The 18,100-nt window shown below is 40.5% G+C and overlaps 1 protein-coding gene across 3 annotated transcripts in view; it reads left to right on the top strand.

Moving 5' to 3' along the window:
* Window positions 1-18,100, top strand: part of tbc1d14 (TBC1 domain family, member 14) — a 49,070-nt gene that overhangs the window by 2,510 nt on the left and 28,460 nt on the right. Inside the window, exons 2-3 of one of the 3 annotated variants that reach the window (XM_046064982.1) lie at window positions 132-340; window positions 4,466-5,219. In XM_046064982.1, coding sequence (XP_045920938.1) covers window positions 292-340; window positions 4,466-5,219 — 803 coding nt within the window. In that variant the 5' untranslated portion in view covers window positions 132-291. Of the gene's footprint in view, window positions 1-131; window positions 341-4,465; window positions 5,220-11,588; window positions 11,830-18,100 lie in introns of those variants that run through there. The other 2 variants (XM_046064984.1, XM_046064983.1) reach the window with 2 other exon arrangements.

Here is an 18,100-nt window from a genome sequence, read left to right as displayed (position 1 = left end):
CGTCAGCAGCCAGCCAGTGCACTGGGCGAGCAAGTCCGCTTCGAAATGTTTGTTTTACCAGCCGCCTGTATTTTTATTTTTTTTTTATTATTATTATTATGTTGTGGTGAATTAATTTATATATCCCATAGGTTTGTCCCGATAAATGACCCCACGCTGGTGCCGTTTGTGTACACAAAGCTGCGTTGAGGAGGCACGGAGGTGATGGTGGTACAACGGTAGGCATAGCATCAGCATGGACCGCCCCGGCCGGCGACTACCTGCCACCCACCTGTAGCATCAGCCCGCAGCATGGCGAACACGACCCACGGTACCCAGGACCGGAGAGACAGCCGCTGTGGTAGGTTATGATGTGCTGGCACGGGTCTGCTATTTATCACGATTAACACACGTAGCCCGCTACATACACTCTGCCCTGGTGCTGTATGTGCTGTTCATCCTGGTAACACTACAGGTTTAGCCAAACTGCATTAAAAATATTTTAAGTTAAATGCGCCATTGAATATTGTAAAAATACTGTACACAGCTAATAAATCATGACATGTAGCATTTTGTGAATTGCTTAAAGTACAGTCTTCAATTCGGCATACATTTCATGTAACAAAGGTCACTTGCTCAGATACAATTTTAACTTTTGTCTACTAGGACTTGGTCACCACCGTACTGCGAGATGTAGGCTATTTGTAAGACGGTATCTAGGAAGTGGTTATGAAAATGTTATGGAAGGAAATGCAACAGATGAAAAGAGGCTCACATATTTGTAGATTTTTGATGTCATAGGTGTGTTATACACCCATGCATTCCAATCTTTAGAAGTGCCCCTTAGGCATTTGTATTGTTTTAAATGGGTGTGATTGATTACTCAAAGGGGTGTTTCAGTAAAGTAGACAATAACTGCAACCTTGGTGTTTATCATGACTTACAAAAACATACTTGCCTATGCAGGTGTGGCCTTACAGTTCATTGCTAATACATTTTAATGCTTAGTGATTAAAACTTATGACATAGCATTTTTATTTAAATTTAATACATTTAAAACAAGGATGACAGTTTTTCAGCAGTACATAATAATAATAATAATAATAATAATAATAATGAGGTTGTATAGATTCTTACATGTACTGGTGGTTGTAGATTATTTCCACAGTGGCACAGGAACAAACCTGTTGCTGTGTTTTGGGTCAAATTCTACCAGGCTCACATGACACCCTGTAGGTCAGGGTTTAGAGCTTGGGTAAGAACCTGGCTTTGTGTGTCAACCATTTATTATTTTTTTAAAACAACCCGTTTTATTGTCTGACTTCAAAGTATTGATTTTACCTTTCTATTTTACCTACCTATTTAGTTTACCTGTCTTCATAAAAAGACATGTCTGTGTGTTTAGAGCCTTTACTGGCACTATTTCCTGTGAAAAACACGTACAGCTACAACAACTCTGATTGTGTGCTGTCAGATGTATCAGAGTGTAATAAGTATGCAAGCGGTGCCAGTTGCTCTGTCCACGAGAGTTCAATTAATGCAGCTGAGAGGTTAGACACGCTAGCTTTAGCTTAGCTTCCCAGCTGGTGTTACAGCATGATGTAGCGTTACTGTATGGAGTCATGTCAGTCTCAATATTAATGCACACAGAAGGATTCACAAATGTATTTTTGGATTAGTATATAAATGACTCTCCACAAAAATATTTTTCAATGCACACTAAAAATATTTGTTTGTGTGTGTATATAAATGTAAAACGAATACACAAAAAATATGGGTTCACAAATGTATTTCACAAATGAACACACACATATTTCTTGTTTTAAAGAAATTGAATATAAAAACCACAAACATAATGTATTAAAAAATAATTGCAATTTTCATCAAACACATTTGGATGTTGTTAAATTAATATACAATCTGTTAAATCTGCATTTACAAACTGCTTGTTATGTGTGAACTTCACGGCATTTGTGTGGGGGTGATTTGAGAGTCCCCTGCCATGGTTTAATTCGCAAGTGCATGTTATTTTCAACGGGGCCAATCAATCTGTAGCCAACCAGATGGCTCCTTCCGCTTAAGCCAGTCACGTAAGTGAAGATTTGAGCGTATCATTTAATGTGATCATGTAGTGTTACATCTACCTGCAAGTCTACCTCAACATGGAGTCTGGCAGCTGCTCTCCAATAGTAAGTGATAACTTCAGTTGTGCATGATTAGATATATTTGAGTTATAAATGCTTCGTAAGTTAGTGATGTGGTATTTATCCCTAGCTTTAACTAACAAGTTAGCTATAATGCTGATAGAGAACTTAGGATCTGCCATTAGGTGGCTAGCCAACTAACCTGGCAAGCAGTTGTAGCACTAACATATTTAATCATGCACAACAGGAGAGTTATAACCTTTGGATAACATCTACCACACTCTATGTTGAGGTTGAACTGCGGGTAGTTGCAACGCCGTAGACAATAGCTACAGTAGATGCTGCATTCGGGCTTGTGAGATCCGTCTGTGCTGCTGCCAGCTTGCAGTTTGACCCATTGAAGAGTAGAGAAGGTCAGACTTTTGTGACGCTTTTGGATTTCTAATGAAGGAGATGCCAACACTAAGAAACAGGCACGCATCATGTCACAGCTGAGAAGTTATTATATAATGATGTGCATTGTGTATATGTCTATGGATGTAACAACACGTGGAAGGAGCCTCTGATTGGCTACAGATAATTCCCTGTTGAAAAAAAAAATTGTGAATCGAGCCATGGCAGGGCAGTCTCAAAACACCCACACACAAATGCAGTGTTCACACATGACAAGCAGTTTGTATATTAATGTAACAATATCCTACTTCATTTTTGATGAAATGCTTTTATATGCATATTTGTGGATTCCTATTACATTTATTTAAAACAAGAAAGCGTGTGCATCAGAAAAACATTTGAGAATAAACTTTTATTTGTGGATTTATATACACAGCAATGTATTTTTTTTGTATGCATGTAAAAACAGTTTTGTGGAGAGCCAATGTGACAGAGTACACATTACTTCGGTTGAGTATGCGCTCTGACTGCCATATCAACAAGCCTGGCTCAGTGGAATAGCGGTCAAAAGTTGCATGTTCAGTACCCGGGTTTATATCCAGGTAGGGTTACTGCACTCGCCCTTTGCTACGGTTATTTATATACAAATCCTGAAATGCGTTTGTCTGTCCTTCTGTGTGCATTCATTAATATTGAAACTGATCTGACTCTGACTCATACTAATGGGGCCCTGTTCACATTACAGTACAGACTGACGTTAGAGCCTGGTTACTGTGGCATTCATTTTCACACACCCATTTTCCCAGAAGCCCTGATGAAAGTCAGAAGAAACATTTTGTGTGTGTATATATCTTTACTAGTTCTATTTATTTATATAGAGTTCTGTAAAGGATTTAGGCAGGTGTGTATCAATTAACAAAGTACAAATTAAGTGAACACAAGAAAATCAATAGCAAATCAATATTTGGTGTGACCAACCTTTGCCTTCAGAACACCATTAATACTTCTAGGTACACTTACACAAAATCAGGGATTTTGTGGGCACATTGTCAGGTGTATGATCAAACATATAATATACCAAGCTAAGGCTGGACGATAAAAAGTTTCATATCTTTCGATAAGTATCAAATCCTTATTTCTTTTGAGTTTAAAGGCTGACTTTTGCTCCTGAGTGAAAGTTGAAGAAACCTGATGGTTAATCGTGGTTTAAACTCTTCTTTATGGTCATCACTCGAGGCCAAACAGTGGATCACTTCACAATTCTGAGGTAGAACAATCAAAACAATTATTATAAAATCTTTGTCAACAAATATGAATGAGTAAAATTAAGTAAAAACTTTTTTCAGTCCTTTTTCCTTAACAAAATAAACATCTTTAAAAAAGTACGTTCTAATTTGTGTATCATTCAAGGGAATAAAATCAAACATTTATTGAACATTTGTTATATTGTTAGTGAAAAAAATTATATCGTGATAATTATTGTTATTGTTTTATTGTCCTGTCCTATGCCAAGCTACAGAAACACAGGAACTGGCTGCAGAAAAGTGGCAGTGGGTGATCTGCACTGATGAGTCAAAATTTGAAATTGGTTTGATTTGGTCAGAATGAATAGTCTCCTCAGTGCTGAGAAGCACAGGAAGATACTTATTCATTATTGCAATACCGTAAGGGAGGCCTTTGGCCCCAAATGTATTCTGCAGCATGACAACGACAAACATACCGGGAATGTCATTAAGAACTATTTTCAGCATGATGAAAATTGAGGAGTCCTGGAAGTGAAAGACTGATGGAAAGCCTGGTCACACCATGTATTGCTTTTCTTCTGTGCACTCATGTTGCCATTGCAAATGGATAAATATAATTCATTAATAATAATAATCATTTATTAGGAAGGTCAGTAAAAATTTTTTATAAAAATCAAACTAATTGGAGGTTAAATTCTTTTGAAGGTGTGCCTGGAAGAACAATAGTGGAGAATGGCTGTGTAGTGAAAGACCTCCATGATCACACCAACCACCATTGCCATCAACACAGCGAGCCCGTCTTGCCCAGGTACAAGCCATCCTGCTCCTCTACCCCCATCTACTACAGCAGCCCCCAGAAAAGCTACTCAGACCTGAACCAGGACAACCACAGCTTGTCTTCCCAGGACTCAGGTATCCCAACTTTGGAGATCAACCATCCAGAGCCCATCCTCCATAGCCACCAACGTCTAGGTGACGGAGGCCTCATCCTGGACTCCAGTCACGACTCTCCTGCCACTTTACCTTTGGGCGACGATCCTTCTGATGGCAACACCATCCGCAAATCTTCCACCTTCCCTCGCAGCGGGTACGACTCCATCCGCCTCTTCAGCCCCGCTCACAGATTAACCGCTACCACGGAGATAAGTGTTGGGGGCGGAGCCTTAAACCGCAGCGATGACATCTCTGTGTGCAGCGTGTCCAGCATGAGCACCGAGCTATCGGTCTCTAATGAAGACATCCTGGATTTCACCGTCACTTCTGACTCCAGCGCCATTGTTACCTTAGAGACCGATGACAGCGGCACCGCTCACTTCTCTGATGTGACGCTATCATCGTCACCAGGAAACCCCAGAGACTTATGGAGTCCTGTACGACAGCATCCAGGGTCAGGTGTCAAGCAACAGGAAGAGGATGGAAGGCAAAAGAAACTGGGACCTCTGGCGAGCTTATTCAACAGGTAAGTTCAGATATTGTTCAGAATATCAAAGGATAAGTTATATTTTTACAAGCAGTATTTAGAAAGGTTGATAAGCCTTTATCAAAAGAGAAATGCATGACTCCACACTCTTTATTCTGTCATGCTCATTCATTCTCTTCACATGGCTCCACAAATTGCAGGGGTTTGTCAACATAGGTGTCAATCATGTAAGAAAATTCATCTTTCTTTTTTCATAACCAAAAACCATTTCGGATATGACACTTCCATGGAGTCATACACACACATTTACAAGGTGTAGAAATTAAACTTCAACACTATCTGCCGTTTCTTGATTTTTTTTTTTTAAATTTGACTGCAACCATTACTAACGCCCTTAGTTTAACTTAATAAGCAGTATATAAATATTTAATAAATGGTTTATAACTCACTACAATGTAGTAGTAGTAGTAGTAGTATATCTTCACAGCTATAACTCTTCCTGTGGAGGTCTGGGTATGAATCACAATGTAGTAAAACTCAGTTGTAATAATAGAAAATATGTTATCATAGGACAAGTTGTAATTTTTGAAATACTGTACATAAAATCCAAAGACATTCCTTTTACCTGCTTGCGACAAGCTTTTTATAGTTTGTTATAAACCATATATTAAATGTTTATATAGTGCTTATAAATGCTAAATGGTGGAAGTGTCTGAATCTGATGTTCATAGGAAGAACAGTCACGTTTTTAAGAAGTTTCATAAAAAAACTGTGACGTAACATCTGGGATCATTTGCGCGCCCAAAATTTATACACACCAGCCCACGTTCCAGAGAAGCACTCACACGTTTCAAGTTTCCTGATGAACAGATAGCTTTACTTGTTGCTAACGCTACAGTAACTGCTAGCTGCCACCCTCTGCTCACTACGTAGCGGACTATATAGTGAGCTCGCCATTTTGTAGTGCTGTCCGAGTGTATAGTGAGAATTATTATACCCTATATAGTCCACTCAGTGTATCCCAGAATACATTGTGAAAAGTAGTGTACCACCGATGGTCACTAACCAAGCCGTTTATACCATCATGCATTGCTCAGTCCACCAACCGATTGTCCGACAGCAATGACGTAATTAATGGCGCTGAGATAATGATCGTAATAGTGTCCAAAAGTGTTTTTATTTTGCGGGTGAGCTCACTATATAGTCCTCTGCAAACAACTCACTGGATAGGGAGTAGGGAGGAGTGAATGAGTGGTGATTTCGGACACAGCTTTAGTGTTCAGACAGAGGGTGAAAAGGGGTGCTGAAGCAGTGGACAGTATGAGAAATTGAATGCCTTTTCTGAACATTAAAGCATGTAAACATTTTCTAGCAGAAACCCTAAATACAAGTATGAGCCTGAAAATGAGCACTCTACGGCACCTTTTTAAAAAAGTAAGTTCTGCAACAAGTTCCGTGATGCCATGAGTGGCCCAAATTAAAAAAGAATTGTAAGCAGCCTCAGAAAGACAATTATCCTTTCTCTACTTCCTCTCATTATGGGCTCTTTGTTGAAGGCCTTATTATAGCCTTGCAGAAGTGGCATTGCTCAAAGTTGCTTTACAAATCTTGCTTAGCCAACACATATCTCACCTCTTCCACCACTCTTGCGTATTAGAGTTCATCCAGAGTGTGACACTCTCCTCCTGTTCCTCCTCCTCATTTTCTTGCTGCAGTACCACTTTTGGCTCTCGCTAAGAAGTTGTCCCAAAGTAAGGACAGGAAGATTAATAAGAGACCAACAAACAAACACCTGATTGACGAAACCAGGTGACTTATACTTTCAAAGACAAACAATTTGGCCTTTACTCACCAGGGCCATCATGTCCTCGTACACCAAATCCCACCATCACCACCTGCAAGAAAACCATGCAGCACTATAAAGTTTGCCTAAGTACTGATTGGCCCATAGCAACACTGCATCATTGTAGGTGGCCACCCTGCTGCTCTGTTAGCAAAGAGGATACTGTCAGGTTGTAAAGTCCTACTTCTCAGTTCTGTATGTGTATGGTTGGGGTGTGTAGTGTTCCTTCCTCTTAAACTGACACATGTAGTATATTGCAGACAAAGCAGCTGGGGGGGAACAGTATTTTATCTTTTAGATATTGATGCTGCTGTCTCCAATTACTTTTAGACCATTAGCCACTCATTGTGTCTACCAATAGGGAAAGAGCATACGCACAAGGTTAAAATGCTGTAATGTATTTCCATTAATTCTCTGTAAGGTCTCGTCAGTCTGATTATCAGTGGTTACGTCTACAAAGTTTTGGAGAAACCTTTTCAGAGAGCAGTGTTCCCCACATGTAGACTTTACTTTGGCGGGCTGCCATGGTATATTAACGGCCGCCAAAGCATATTTGGTGACCCATTTTAGCATTTCGCAGAGAAACAGAGAGAGATGTTATCTGGTATTACATTACAAGACGAGGACACAGTGGATATTTTACAAACATGGAGCAGGTAAAGCAACAGTGAACACATCAGTGCAGATGCCATCCGGGTGGTTTCGATCATTTGGATAGGCTACGTCATTAACAACAAGCCTCCTCCACATGCAAGCGCACCTGCTGCTGTCAAAACAGAAAGGTAGAAAAATCCAAAAGAACAGTTTTTGTCTCTTTGGCATCTTTATAAAACATACTGCTGATGGAGAAAGTCAGCAGACACATACAGGGAGAGAGAGAGAGAGAGACAAGGAGAGGCGAGGCAGGATGGTGTGTTTGCAGTAAGAGACCCGGTGCCTCACGTATAAAAGCACAGCTTTCGTACTGAAAGATGGCGTACTCACAGAACTTAAAAAGTACGTATTCACAGAATTATCCACATGTATAAAACCGGCGTATGCCAGGTCCTGCACACCTTTCCTTTATACATCCCAATCAATGGGAAATTGAGCGCACATGCACGAGCCAATACCCCGCCTTGGCTCCTCCCGTAAACTACAGTGCAAATTACCATAAATACGCCATCGTCCCCTCCTGAGGTCCAAATAACAACGGCCGATCCTGCTGCAAAACAGTGAAAAAGAGAAACTTCACTGAGTGTGAGATTGAGGTGCTGATTACTGAAGTGGAGGAGAGAAGAAATATTTTATTTGATGATTTGAACTCTTGGATCAGCAACAAACGCAAAACGACTGTGACGAGTGTCACAATGGCAGTCAGTGCAGCCCGCTCAGAGACTCATAATGACTGAAATAAAGAAAACATTGTCTGAAATAAAGTGGATGTCAAAAAGACGGGGAAAAGAGTTTTTTCTGAAACAGAAATCAAAGTGCTTGTGAGGTGGAAGTTATAAAGCACATCGCTTGATCGTCAGTGGTATCCCCCATCCTGGGATATAAAGTGAAGATGGAGGTTTGACAGGTGAACACGTTTTTTATGTTGGTTTTGTTATGTTTGGCCTGCATCATGATTAGGACTGGTAATAAGGATGGAGAGTAGCGAGAGAGCTGTCACTGGCTTTATTTCCAGACATTTTTAATTTACACAGCTTTATGTGCAGGTGCTGAAGATGTGCAGGGTGAGTCGAGGTAAGAAGGGAGATCTGTTTGTGCGCGTCTCAGTGCACTCTGTGCGCCTGCCAGCACAGTCTTGTTCACTGCAGCGATTTTAAACACGAAAACTAAACTGAAAACTAAATATGCACAGAGGAGATTATTAAAGACTACAGACGCTCTCTTCTGCAATTCTTTAATGGTATTTGATGTTATCTTGGATTTTTACGATGATGATAATGACATCTGTTAGCTGAGTTAAAGTCTGAAAAGGACTCAGTAGCTAAATTCACGTCTAATATATCATTATCCTGGCATTACGCTGGCAGTTCCACAACTGACCGTGAGTGCCCGTGGCATACTGGACTGACTGAAATATTTACCAGACATTGATTTGAGATTTGACTCGCTAGCGTGAGCACAAATAACGCTGCTGGTTTGAATGTTTAAATGATAAAATGATAACGTGTGATATGAAGTAAAATGAAATATGTGAGAGGCATCCTTATCTTTTCCTCTCACATTCAAATTTTTATTTTTTTTGATGTTAAACAGCCACATACATGATCAAACTTTTATTGTATATCAAAGGACATAATTACGTTTTTCATATACACATTTTTATACATATACACAGTAACTGGAGTTATTTTGAAACATTTGGTGAGTTTTGGAACTTTGGAGTTTACTGACGGAGACAGGCAAAAGTTTGCAGGTGGTCCGCACATTCGAAAGAAAGAAAGAGAAAAGCAAGGTGAGCAGATTCAAGTAGTGAGTAAACACTATGATAAGTTGGAGAATGAAGCACCAATGGTCAAAGAAGAAATAACGCTGCCCCCAGTTACTGTCATTCTGTGGGAAACATAGTCAAGAGAGCCTTCTTCAAATAAGTGAGGCATTGCTAAACGTGAACAAGAAATCCAGCTGCTTTCAACGTTTGTACAAAGTCAAAAGTAGAAAAGACATTCGTATGAAACAGTGAGCACACCAAAAAGCAATGAGCCAGGAGAGCAGAGCAGCTAGCTACTAGTCGACCTAGTATCAAACTAGTGTAGTGATCGAATGCCAAAATTACCTGTCCTGCCACATTCAGAGTGTGTGTGTGTGTGTGGGAGTGAGGGAGGGAAAGAGCACCAGCTTATCCGGTGTTGTGCAGAGTTGTACGAACTCCTTGCAGGACATTTAAATCATTTATCACCATTGATGGAGCACACAAAGAATATTATATCGTTTTTAAACAGTTACTTGGAATATACTCAGCTATGTAAATTGTTAGTTGGCTCAATGTCAAAGAGTTTCAAACTGTATAATTAGCTCATCTCAATCAGCTGCGTGTCCGCCCTGAGCTCAGAGGATGCCATGGTGATGGTAAGTATATGTAACTCCTGGCTCAGACAGCCGATTTCATAGAGTTTAGCTAAAGTGCATCTATCATACTAGTATAACAGCCAGTACACAACTCTGCTGTGAAGAATGTTGGAGGACGCTGTACTAACGTGAACAAGGACTTTTTTTGTTTCCCGTCTGTGACCGCAAACACAATACTTTGAATATCTGCTTTGCTTAAATATGCTACGGCTGACGGAACAAACTATCCTCTTTTAGCTTACACTTTTCTGTGATACTCAATGCAGGAGTATTTTGTATCAGACTGCAGCTAATGATTATTTTATTATGGATTCATCTGTGTCACAGATGATAATAATTAATGTGTCACATCTTAGTCAGTCATTAATGTCTGCCGTTCTTCCACAGTTTTTATGCTTTTGGCCTTTGAACAGAAAGAAGAATCTCTAAATACTGGTTGGTGAAAGTTAAGTTAGCTTAAATGTGCCGGCTGTTTTTAACATCTGCATACCCTGCTGTTAATAGAGTTCAGAGCCTTTAATGACACAAATTCACCTGAAATATATAAAACAATATATTTGACTTTGTAATCTCAGCCTAATCTTATCGCCAAAGGCTTGGCTAAGGTCGCTTTGGCTGCTTTTTTACACTGTTTGGAAGAATTGCTCACTTTCACTAGACTAAATGCCAATACTCTGTCATTATTGGGTAGGGTTAGACTTTGATACATTTTTGTTTTCATTAGTATTTTCTTTTACCTTTTTATTACTGAAAACACATGATAACTTATGACAGAAATGCAGTCATCAAAATTGGAAAATTTAAGTGCAGGGATCGGATTGAGTGCGGCGGCCACAGCATCTCCACCACAACCTCCCCCATGAAACTGATTGGCAATCCGAGCACTCTGGACTTGAGTACCACACTCTGACTGGATATTTGACAAACACAGTTCAGATTGGTGGCTACACCTCCTCCACACTAATGCTCAACACCGGAGCCCCCCCCCCAGGGCTCCCGACATGGAGAGAACTATGTTGTGATGTTTGCGGACGACACCACCATCACCAGCCGGATGAGACTTCATATCGGGAGGAAATCCACAATCTTTCTTAGTGGTGCACAGAGAAGTGAGTCAGCATCACAGAGAACCTGACATGGTCATGTCACATCTCCACGCTGGTGACGAAAGCCTCAGAAACTGCCGTATTTCTTAATGGAAATTAAGAAGTCTAAATTCCTGCGCAAAACTTTTGTCAGCCTTTACAGAGAAGCAATAGAAAGCATCCTGACTAAAAACATCACCTCCTGCCGTGAACCGGAGCGCTCTGCAGCGGGTAAAAATCAGGAGATCATCATCCCTCCTCCCTCGCGTGGAGAAGTTACTCATTCCCTCAGTGCCCTTCAGACTTCTTGTCCTCACACACTTTCCTTCCCTCCCATTTCCCACGTCAGGCCTCTCATTGCCTGTTCCTCCCCTATCTCACTCTGCCTGAACATAGTGGCTGTGTGGGACTTTATTCCCTCTCTTAAACTCTCTAACCCTTAAACCATGGAAGCTATGGTCCTGGATCTTGCCTGAAGGAGAGCTTTAATTTCGTCAGGAGGTCTTGCTCTCCTTCATTTACGCTTTACTTTGACAACAACCTCTGCCTATTTCTGTGATTTATTATTATTATTTTTTTTTTGAAGGGAAGCATTTTGATTCAGTGTTTCGTGGAGACTGATCAGGATGGCAGCCTCGTCACTTCTTTTTTACATAGACAGGTAGGCTAACGCAAAATTGCACTAAATATACTCTGGTCTTAGTGAACTTTGTCTTTTCTTACTGGATTTAGTGTGTTCTGGTTGACTGTTATAAAAAGCTATGCCGTGCTGGCTGATTCATTTTATGATGCAGGAAAAACTGAATGTACTCTGCTTTCCCTGTTCTTGTACTAGCTTGTTTGGTATTTCCAAGCCAGGTGTCCTCATTGTAAGTTGAAGCATGTGAACTACCAGGACACCTTATTTGCAGACACAAGACTGAACCGAGGTGTTATGAGATCCTTATATTCCTGAGAGACTTGACCTCAAACCAGTGCAGTGCAAAGCCTCAGCTTGAATTTAACATAAACCAAGCACCTCTGCCAGTCCTGTAGGATTTTCTAGCCGTTCCTCTTGAGCACCCGACCATTCAGCTGTAATGTTGAGACGCATTTGGCCTGGACCTGCTTTGTGGACATTAGCTTAGTGGTGTGATAGGTCATGTAACTTAAAGGCATTAAAATGCTTATAGTGAATGATCTTAATTTTGGTGAGTGGAAGAAACCAAAAGGAACAGATCACCGCTCCGGATTTCCCAGCTTTCAGAAATAAAGTTAAATAAAATAACTTAAAGAACGATGATCAATAGATGATTATTTTGGCCAGTGGTATTGAACTTGCATTAACAAGGGAAACTAAGTCAACAAACTTTAATATTTACCAGTGAGAAGTTTTGTTAAGTCAAACGAGGTTGTTGGTAAATATTATTATTATTATTATTATTATTATTAGGTATTATTAATTATCTTAAGCAGTTTACAATTTTGAGATGGTGAGTTTCGGCTGACCAGGGTAGACGTTGGAGCCCCCAGGGCTTGTTTTCGGCTTGTATTTGCTGTCGTTCCCGCATGCCGACTTTAGCACGTGTCGGCTCTTCCTCCTTCCATAAGGCTGATGACATTTTCCTTAGCTGTGAAGGCAACGAACGCATTCGCATCTGCCAGAGGATGACTAAGTTCTAAAGTTCATTACAGTACTAACGGCGGTATTGTGAGGACGCAAGGTGCTGCAGCAAACTGGAGCACTCTCCTTGAGTTGGACAGCAATTTAAGAGCGCTGACTGGGCCAGAGCCAGAGGCACAACAAACAGAACCCTCCTGTCAGTAATCAGCAGCACTGAAGATGAGGAAATCTTGAAGAGAAGAGAGAGAAATCTTCTATAAAAAGGTGGCAGGGTGTTTGGTACTCCACTCTCCCTCTATCCTCCCTACCTACCTCTCCTATCTTAATTATTTTCTTTGTTTCAATTTCTTCCTAAAGAACTGATAATGTGTGTTTACATAAAGTGTGCTGTTTACATTCTCCTCAGACACAAATTCAAAAATGCACTACATAATGTTCTTGGTGTATATTTGTCTGTATATAGCCTATTGTGTTAACTCTAATTTTATATGTTACCATGTTTTAATACACATTACAGAAATTGGATGTTGTGTATCATTGTGCATTGTATTTTTTTTACTGGCTGTAATTATAGGACGCATCATTGTACCCTTTACCATAAAGCTAAATGGCCCTCTCTTTATGCAAGAAGGTACACTCACTGGCCGTGTTTCATCTATAAGGCACTTCTTGGACTAACTCCTACCTATTTGAGTATCTTTTTAACAAGTACTCTTGGCCATTATGGATTAAGTTCAAAGGAAGGCCTACACTTGTTGTTCCCCCCGTGTCCGAACAGAGTTGGGTAAAAAAGCCTTCATGTTTGCTGCACCTTCTGCTTGGAACCTTCTTCAGAACTCGTTGAAATTGACTGCCTTTAGTCCTTATAGACATTTTGTTTCAACTCACGTTGGTCAGTGTTGCTGTTTATAAAGTTGTATTCTGCCTTATTCAACACAGGGGCTTGTGTTATATACACTGCTCAAGAAAATAAAGGGAACACTAAAATAACACATCCTAGATCTGAATGGATGAAATAATCTCATTAAATACTCCTTTCTTTACATAGTTGAATGTGCTGACAACAAAATCACACAAATTATCAATGGAAATCAAATTTATCAATCCATGGAGGTCTGGATTTGGAGTCACACTCAAAATCAAAGTGGAAAACCACACTACAGGCCGATCCAACTTTGATGTAATGTCCTTAAAACAAGTCAAAATGAGGCTCAGTAGTGTGTGTGGCCTCCACGTGCCTGTATGACCTCCCTACAACGCCTGGGCATGCTCCTGATGAGGTGGCGGATGATCTCCTGAGGGATCTCCTCCCAGACCTGGACCAAAGCATCTGTGGTGCAACGTGGCGTTGCTGGATGGAGCGAGACATGATGTCCCAGATGTGCTCAATTGGATTCAGGTCTGGGGAACGGGCGGGCCGGTCCATAACATCAATGCCTTCCTCTTGTAGGAACTGCTGACACACTCCAGCCACATGAGGTCTAGCATTGTGTTGCATTAGGAGGAACCCAGGGCCAACCGCACCAGCATATGGTCTCACAAGGGGTCTGAGCATCTCATCTCGGTACCTAATGGCAGTCAGGCTACCTCTGGCAAGCACATGGAGGGCTGTGCGGCCCCCCAAAGAAATGCCACCACACTCCATTACTGACCCACCGCCAAACCGGTCATGGAGGATGTTGCAGGCAGCAGAACGTTCTCCACAGCGTCTCCAGACTCTGTCACGTCTGTCATATGTGCTCAGTGTGAACCTGCTTTCATCTGTGAAGAGCACAGGGCGCCAGTTGCAAATTTGCCAATCTTGGTGTTCTCTGGCAAATGCCAAACGTCCTGCAGGGTGTTGGGCTGTAAGCACAACCCCCACCTGTGGACGTCGGGCCCTCATAGCACCCTCATGGAGTCTGTTTCTGACCGTTTGAGCAGACACATGCACATTTGTGGCCTGCTGGAGGTCATTTTGCAGGGCTCTGGCAGTGCTCCTCCTGCTCCTCCTTGCACAAAGGCGGAGGTAGTGGTCCTGCTGCTGGGTTGTTGCCCTCCTACGGCCTCCTCCACGCCTCCTGATGTACTGGCCTGTCTCCTGGTAGCGCCTTCATGCTCTGGACACTACGCTGACAGACACAGTAAACCTTCTTGCCACAGCTTGCATTGATGTGCCATCCTGGATGAGCTGCACTACCTGAGCCACTTGTATGGGTTGTAGACTCCGTCTCATGCTACCACTAGAGTGAAAGCACCGCCAGCATTCACAAGTGACCAAAACATCAGCCAGGAAGCATAGGAACTGAGAAGTGGTCTGTGGTCACCACCTGCAGAACCACTCCTTTATTGGGGGTGTCTTGCTAATTGCCTATAATTTCCACCAGCATGTGAAATTGATTGTCAATCAGTGTTGCTTCCTAAGTGGACAGTTTGATTTTGCAGGAGTGTGATTGACTTGGAGTTACATTGTGTTGTTTAAGTGTTCCCTTTATTTTTTTGAGCAGTGTATGTATGTGTACTTGATATCTTTTATATGTTGGAAACTGTTCTTTATGTTCTTTTATGCTGCGTCTTGGCCAGGTCTCTCTTGCAAAAGAGATTTTAATCTCAATGAGACTCATCTGGTTAAATAAAGGTAAAATAAAAAAAACATTTAATTAGGCTATCTTTTAAGTTCTGTGTATGAAGCATGAAGGAACTACAAACTCATTTTGTAATACAACCGTGTGTTGTATAAGGCTAACCAACCTTGTATATTGTGATGAATGAAGGATTGAATTAATGAAGCCGTGTCCCAAATTACCAAACATCCTGTTAGTTCAGTCTTTATTGTTCTTTATCAGCAGCAGCATAACAAGATGCACATTCTTCTTATTGTCATTTAAACATATCATATTAGTTAATCTATTTTGATTCTGCATAGCAAAGTCATTTCTTTGGAGTCCAGATCATGGGATATTGGTACAGTGGAAGTTTTAGTTTACCAAGTTAGAGAGGGTCATAAAGTAATAAACAGGCTTAGGTTCACCCCCCACTGCCACTCAACATTCCTTTGTTCACCTTCGTGAGTGTTTGCAGGCCTGTTGTAAATCGAGAATTGACTTAAAGTCAGGTGTTGCTTTGTAAAGGTGGCCCTCTGCACTGGATCTATGCAGCATTGTTTTATGGTGGCTCACAGGGTTACTCAAGTTCACCGCTCCCCATAGTTCAGATCTTGGATACATTTTATTGTTTTCTCCTCAGCTTAGCTCTGCATTGCAGATGGATGATATGAGGTTTTTATTAAAAGAAAAAAGAAAAAGAATCCATTTGTTAACAAATTGTGACGTTGTTATTGTACAGTTCATCAGTAAATCATTGGTTGAGTTTGAATGTTCATTATTGATCTTGGAAATGGTAGTTTGATTAAAAAGAACTCTTTGCACAGGGTTCAGGTTTTAGTTTAGTTTATCTTTAGAAATTTCCAGAACTTTCAACCTTGTTTCAAGGTCTTCTTCAGAGGAGTCAGTTCAGTTCAGAGCTCAGTTGTTACAGAAATGGTTCATCATCACATGAATTACTGTAAGCATCAAATGTTGGTCACATAATGAGCATAGGTCATGAATGTGTCCAAACGGTTATGGAGACCTTGAGAATCGGACCTAGAGGTTTTTTTTATTATTATTTTTTTTTTTGTCAATTCACTACTTATTGGTCAAACTCATGACTCTGATATCATCCTCTCTTTAGATCTTTTTCATTCTCTTCCACTGCTTCTTTGTGAACTGAAAGCTGATGTTTACTTACTTTTTTAAATTTGGGTTACTTTGATTATAGCAGTTATTCCCGTATTCAAATGACAGCTTCTCTTAGTAGCTCTATGCATGAGTGCAAACGGTTTTATCGGACGTCTCGTGTCTTTGAGCAGTTATCTTTCAGTGTGTTTTCCATGTGCAGTTCTGAAAATAGCTGAATGAGATAAGCCTCAATGTCACTGATGAATGGTGCACTGTGTTCTCAATATGTCAGAACATGTGTTAGACTTTAATGTCTGTGTTGTCATCAACTTTATGAAATCCTTAAGTCACTGCTGAATCAGGAAATACCTTCCACTGCTTTTATTATCTTAGTGTGCTACAGTATCAGAAAGCAGAGTGGATAATATGCTAGACTGACATAAAACATGCCACTATGAAAGCTGCAAGAGTGAGGAGTTACCACTGAAAAGTAAAAAATGTTAAATGTGCTGTACTGGCCCACGCAGCCTTGTGTTCACTGACATTCCTTTGTTTTTTTTTCTCGTGAAATTCAAACCTAGATTTTGGTCTGGGTGAAGTATGACTTGTCTCTAGTCACTATGAAATGGTTGGGGGACATAAAAGACTAAAGATTCACCGATCAATCAGCCGGTGACTGGAATCGGCCGGTTTTCAGCTTCATCGGCCTGATCACGTATCTCACGTATCCGCCAAATACACCCATTTTAGCACTAGACGTTATCTGGTATTATGTTAGAAGACGGGGACAAGGTGGATATTTTACAAGCACAGACCAGGTAACCCATTTGGTCTCGACCATTTCAGTAGGCTGGTTGTGGCTGTTTTAAAACATTCTGCTGACGAAGGAAGTCGACAGAGCAGATAAAGGGGAGAGAGACAGAAAGAGGGGTCATGGCGATGTGCGCGCAGTACGAGGTGTTGCTGTGTCCGTGTGTCGGGATGTGAAAGAAATAAAAAAAGATTTATTAGTGTGAAAGAACTTCCTGTAACCTCATGCAGTTTTGGTTAAGTTATTAAATAATGAATGCTTTATTATGAATATACAATTGAATGGACCGAAGTAAGAATAGACTATGCTGATGCTAATGTGGATTAAAAGAAGGACAGAAAGAAAATCGAAAGAAAGAACTTTCCAAAAAAGAAAGGTTTGCTGTCAGTTATAGTTCTTAAAAAGTCTTTACTCACTCACTCACATTATTTTTCACACATAACGTCTGAACATACTGTTTCCTGGCTGTTTGCACATACTGGATATATTTTTAGGAGCATATGTGAGTAGTAATAATAATAATAATAATAATAATCTTTATTTGTAGAGCACTTTTCAAAAACAAGTTACAAAGTGCTTTAACAAGTGTAAAGACAATAATACCCAAAAGACAATAATACAAAAACAATACAAGATAAAAGCATGAAAACATTGAAAAGACTAAAATACACGTTTAAGATAAATATAAAATTAGTAAAATAAAATAAAAGGGATAAAATAAAGTCAAATAATATCGGGAAAGGCTCTCCTATAAAAGTATGTTTTAAGAAGGGACTTAAAAGAGTTCACTGACTCAGCTGACCTGATTTCCTCGGGCAGG

Source organism: Micropterus dolomieu, linkage group LG12 (genome assembly GCF_021292245.1).
Source record: "Micropterus dolomieu isolate WLL.071019.BEF.003 ecotype Adirondacks linkage group LG12, ASM2129224v1, whole genome shotgun sequence".
Taxonomy (NCBI): domain Eukaryota; kingdom Metazoa; phylum Chordata; class Actinopteri; order Centrarchiformes; family Centrarchidae; genus Micropterus; species Micropterus dolomieu.
The sequence above is the reverse complement of the archived record's forward strand: the minus strand, read 5'-3'. Positions and strand labels throughout refer to the sequence as shown.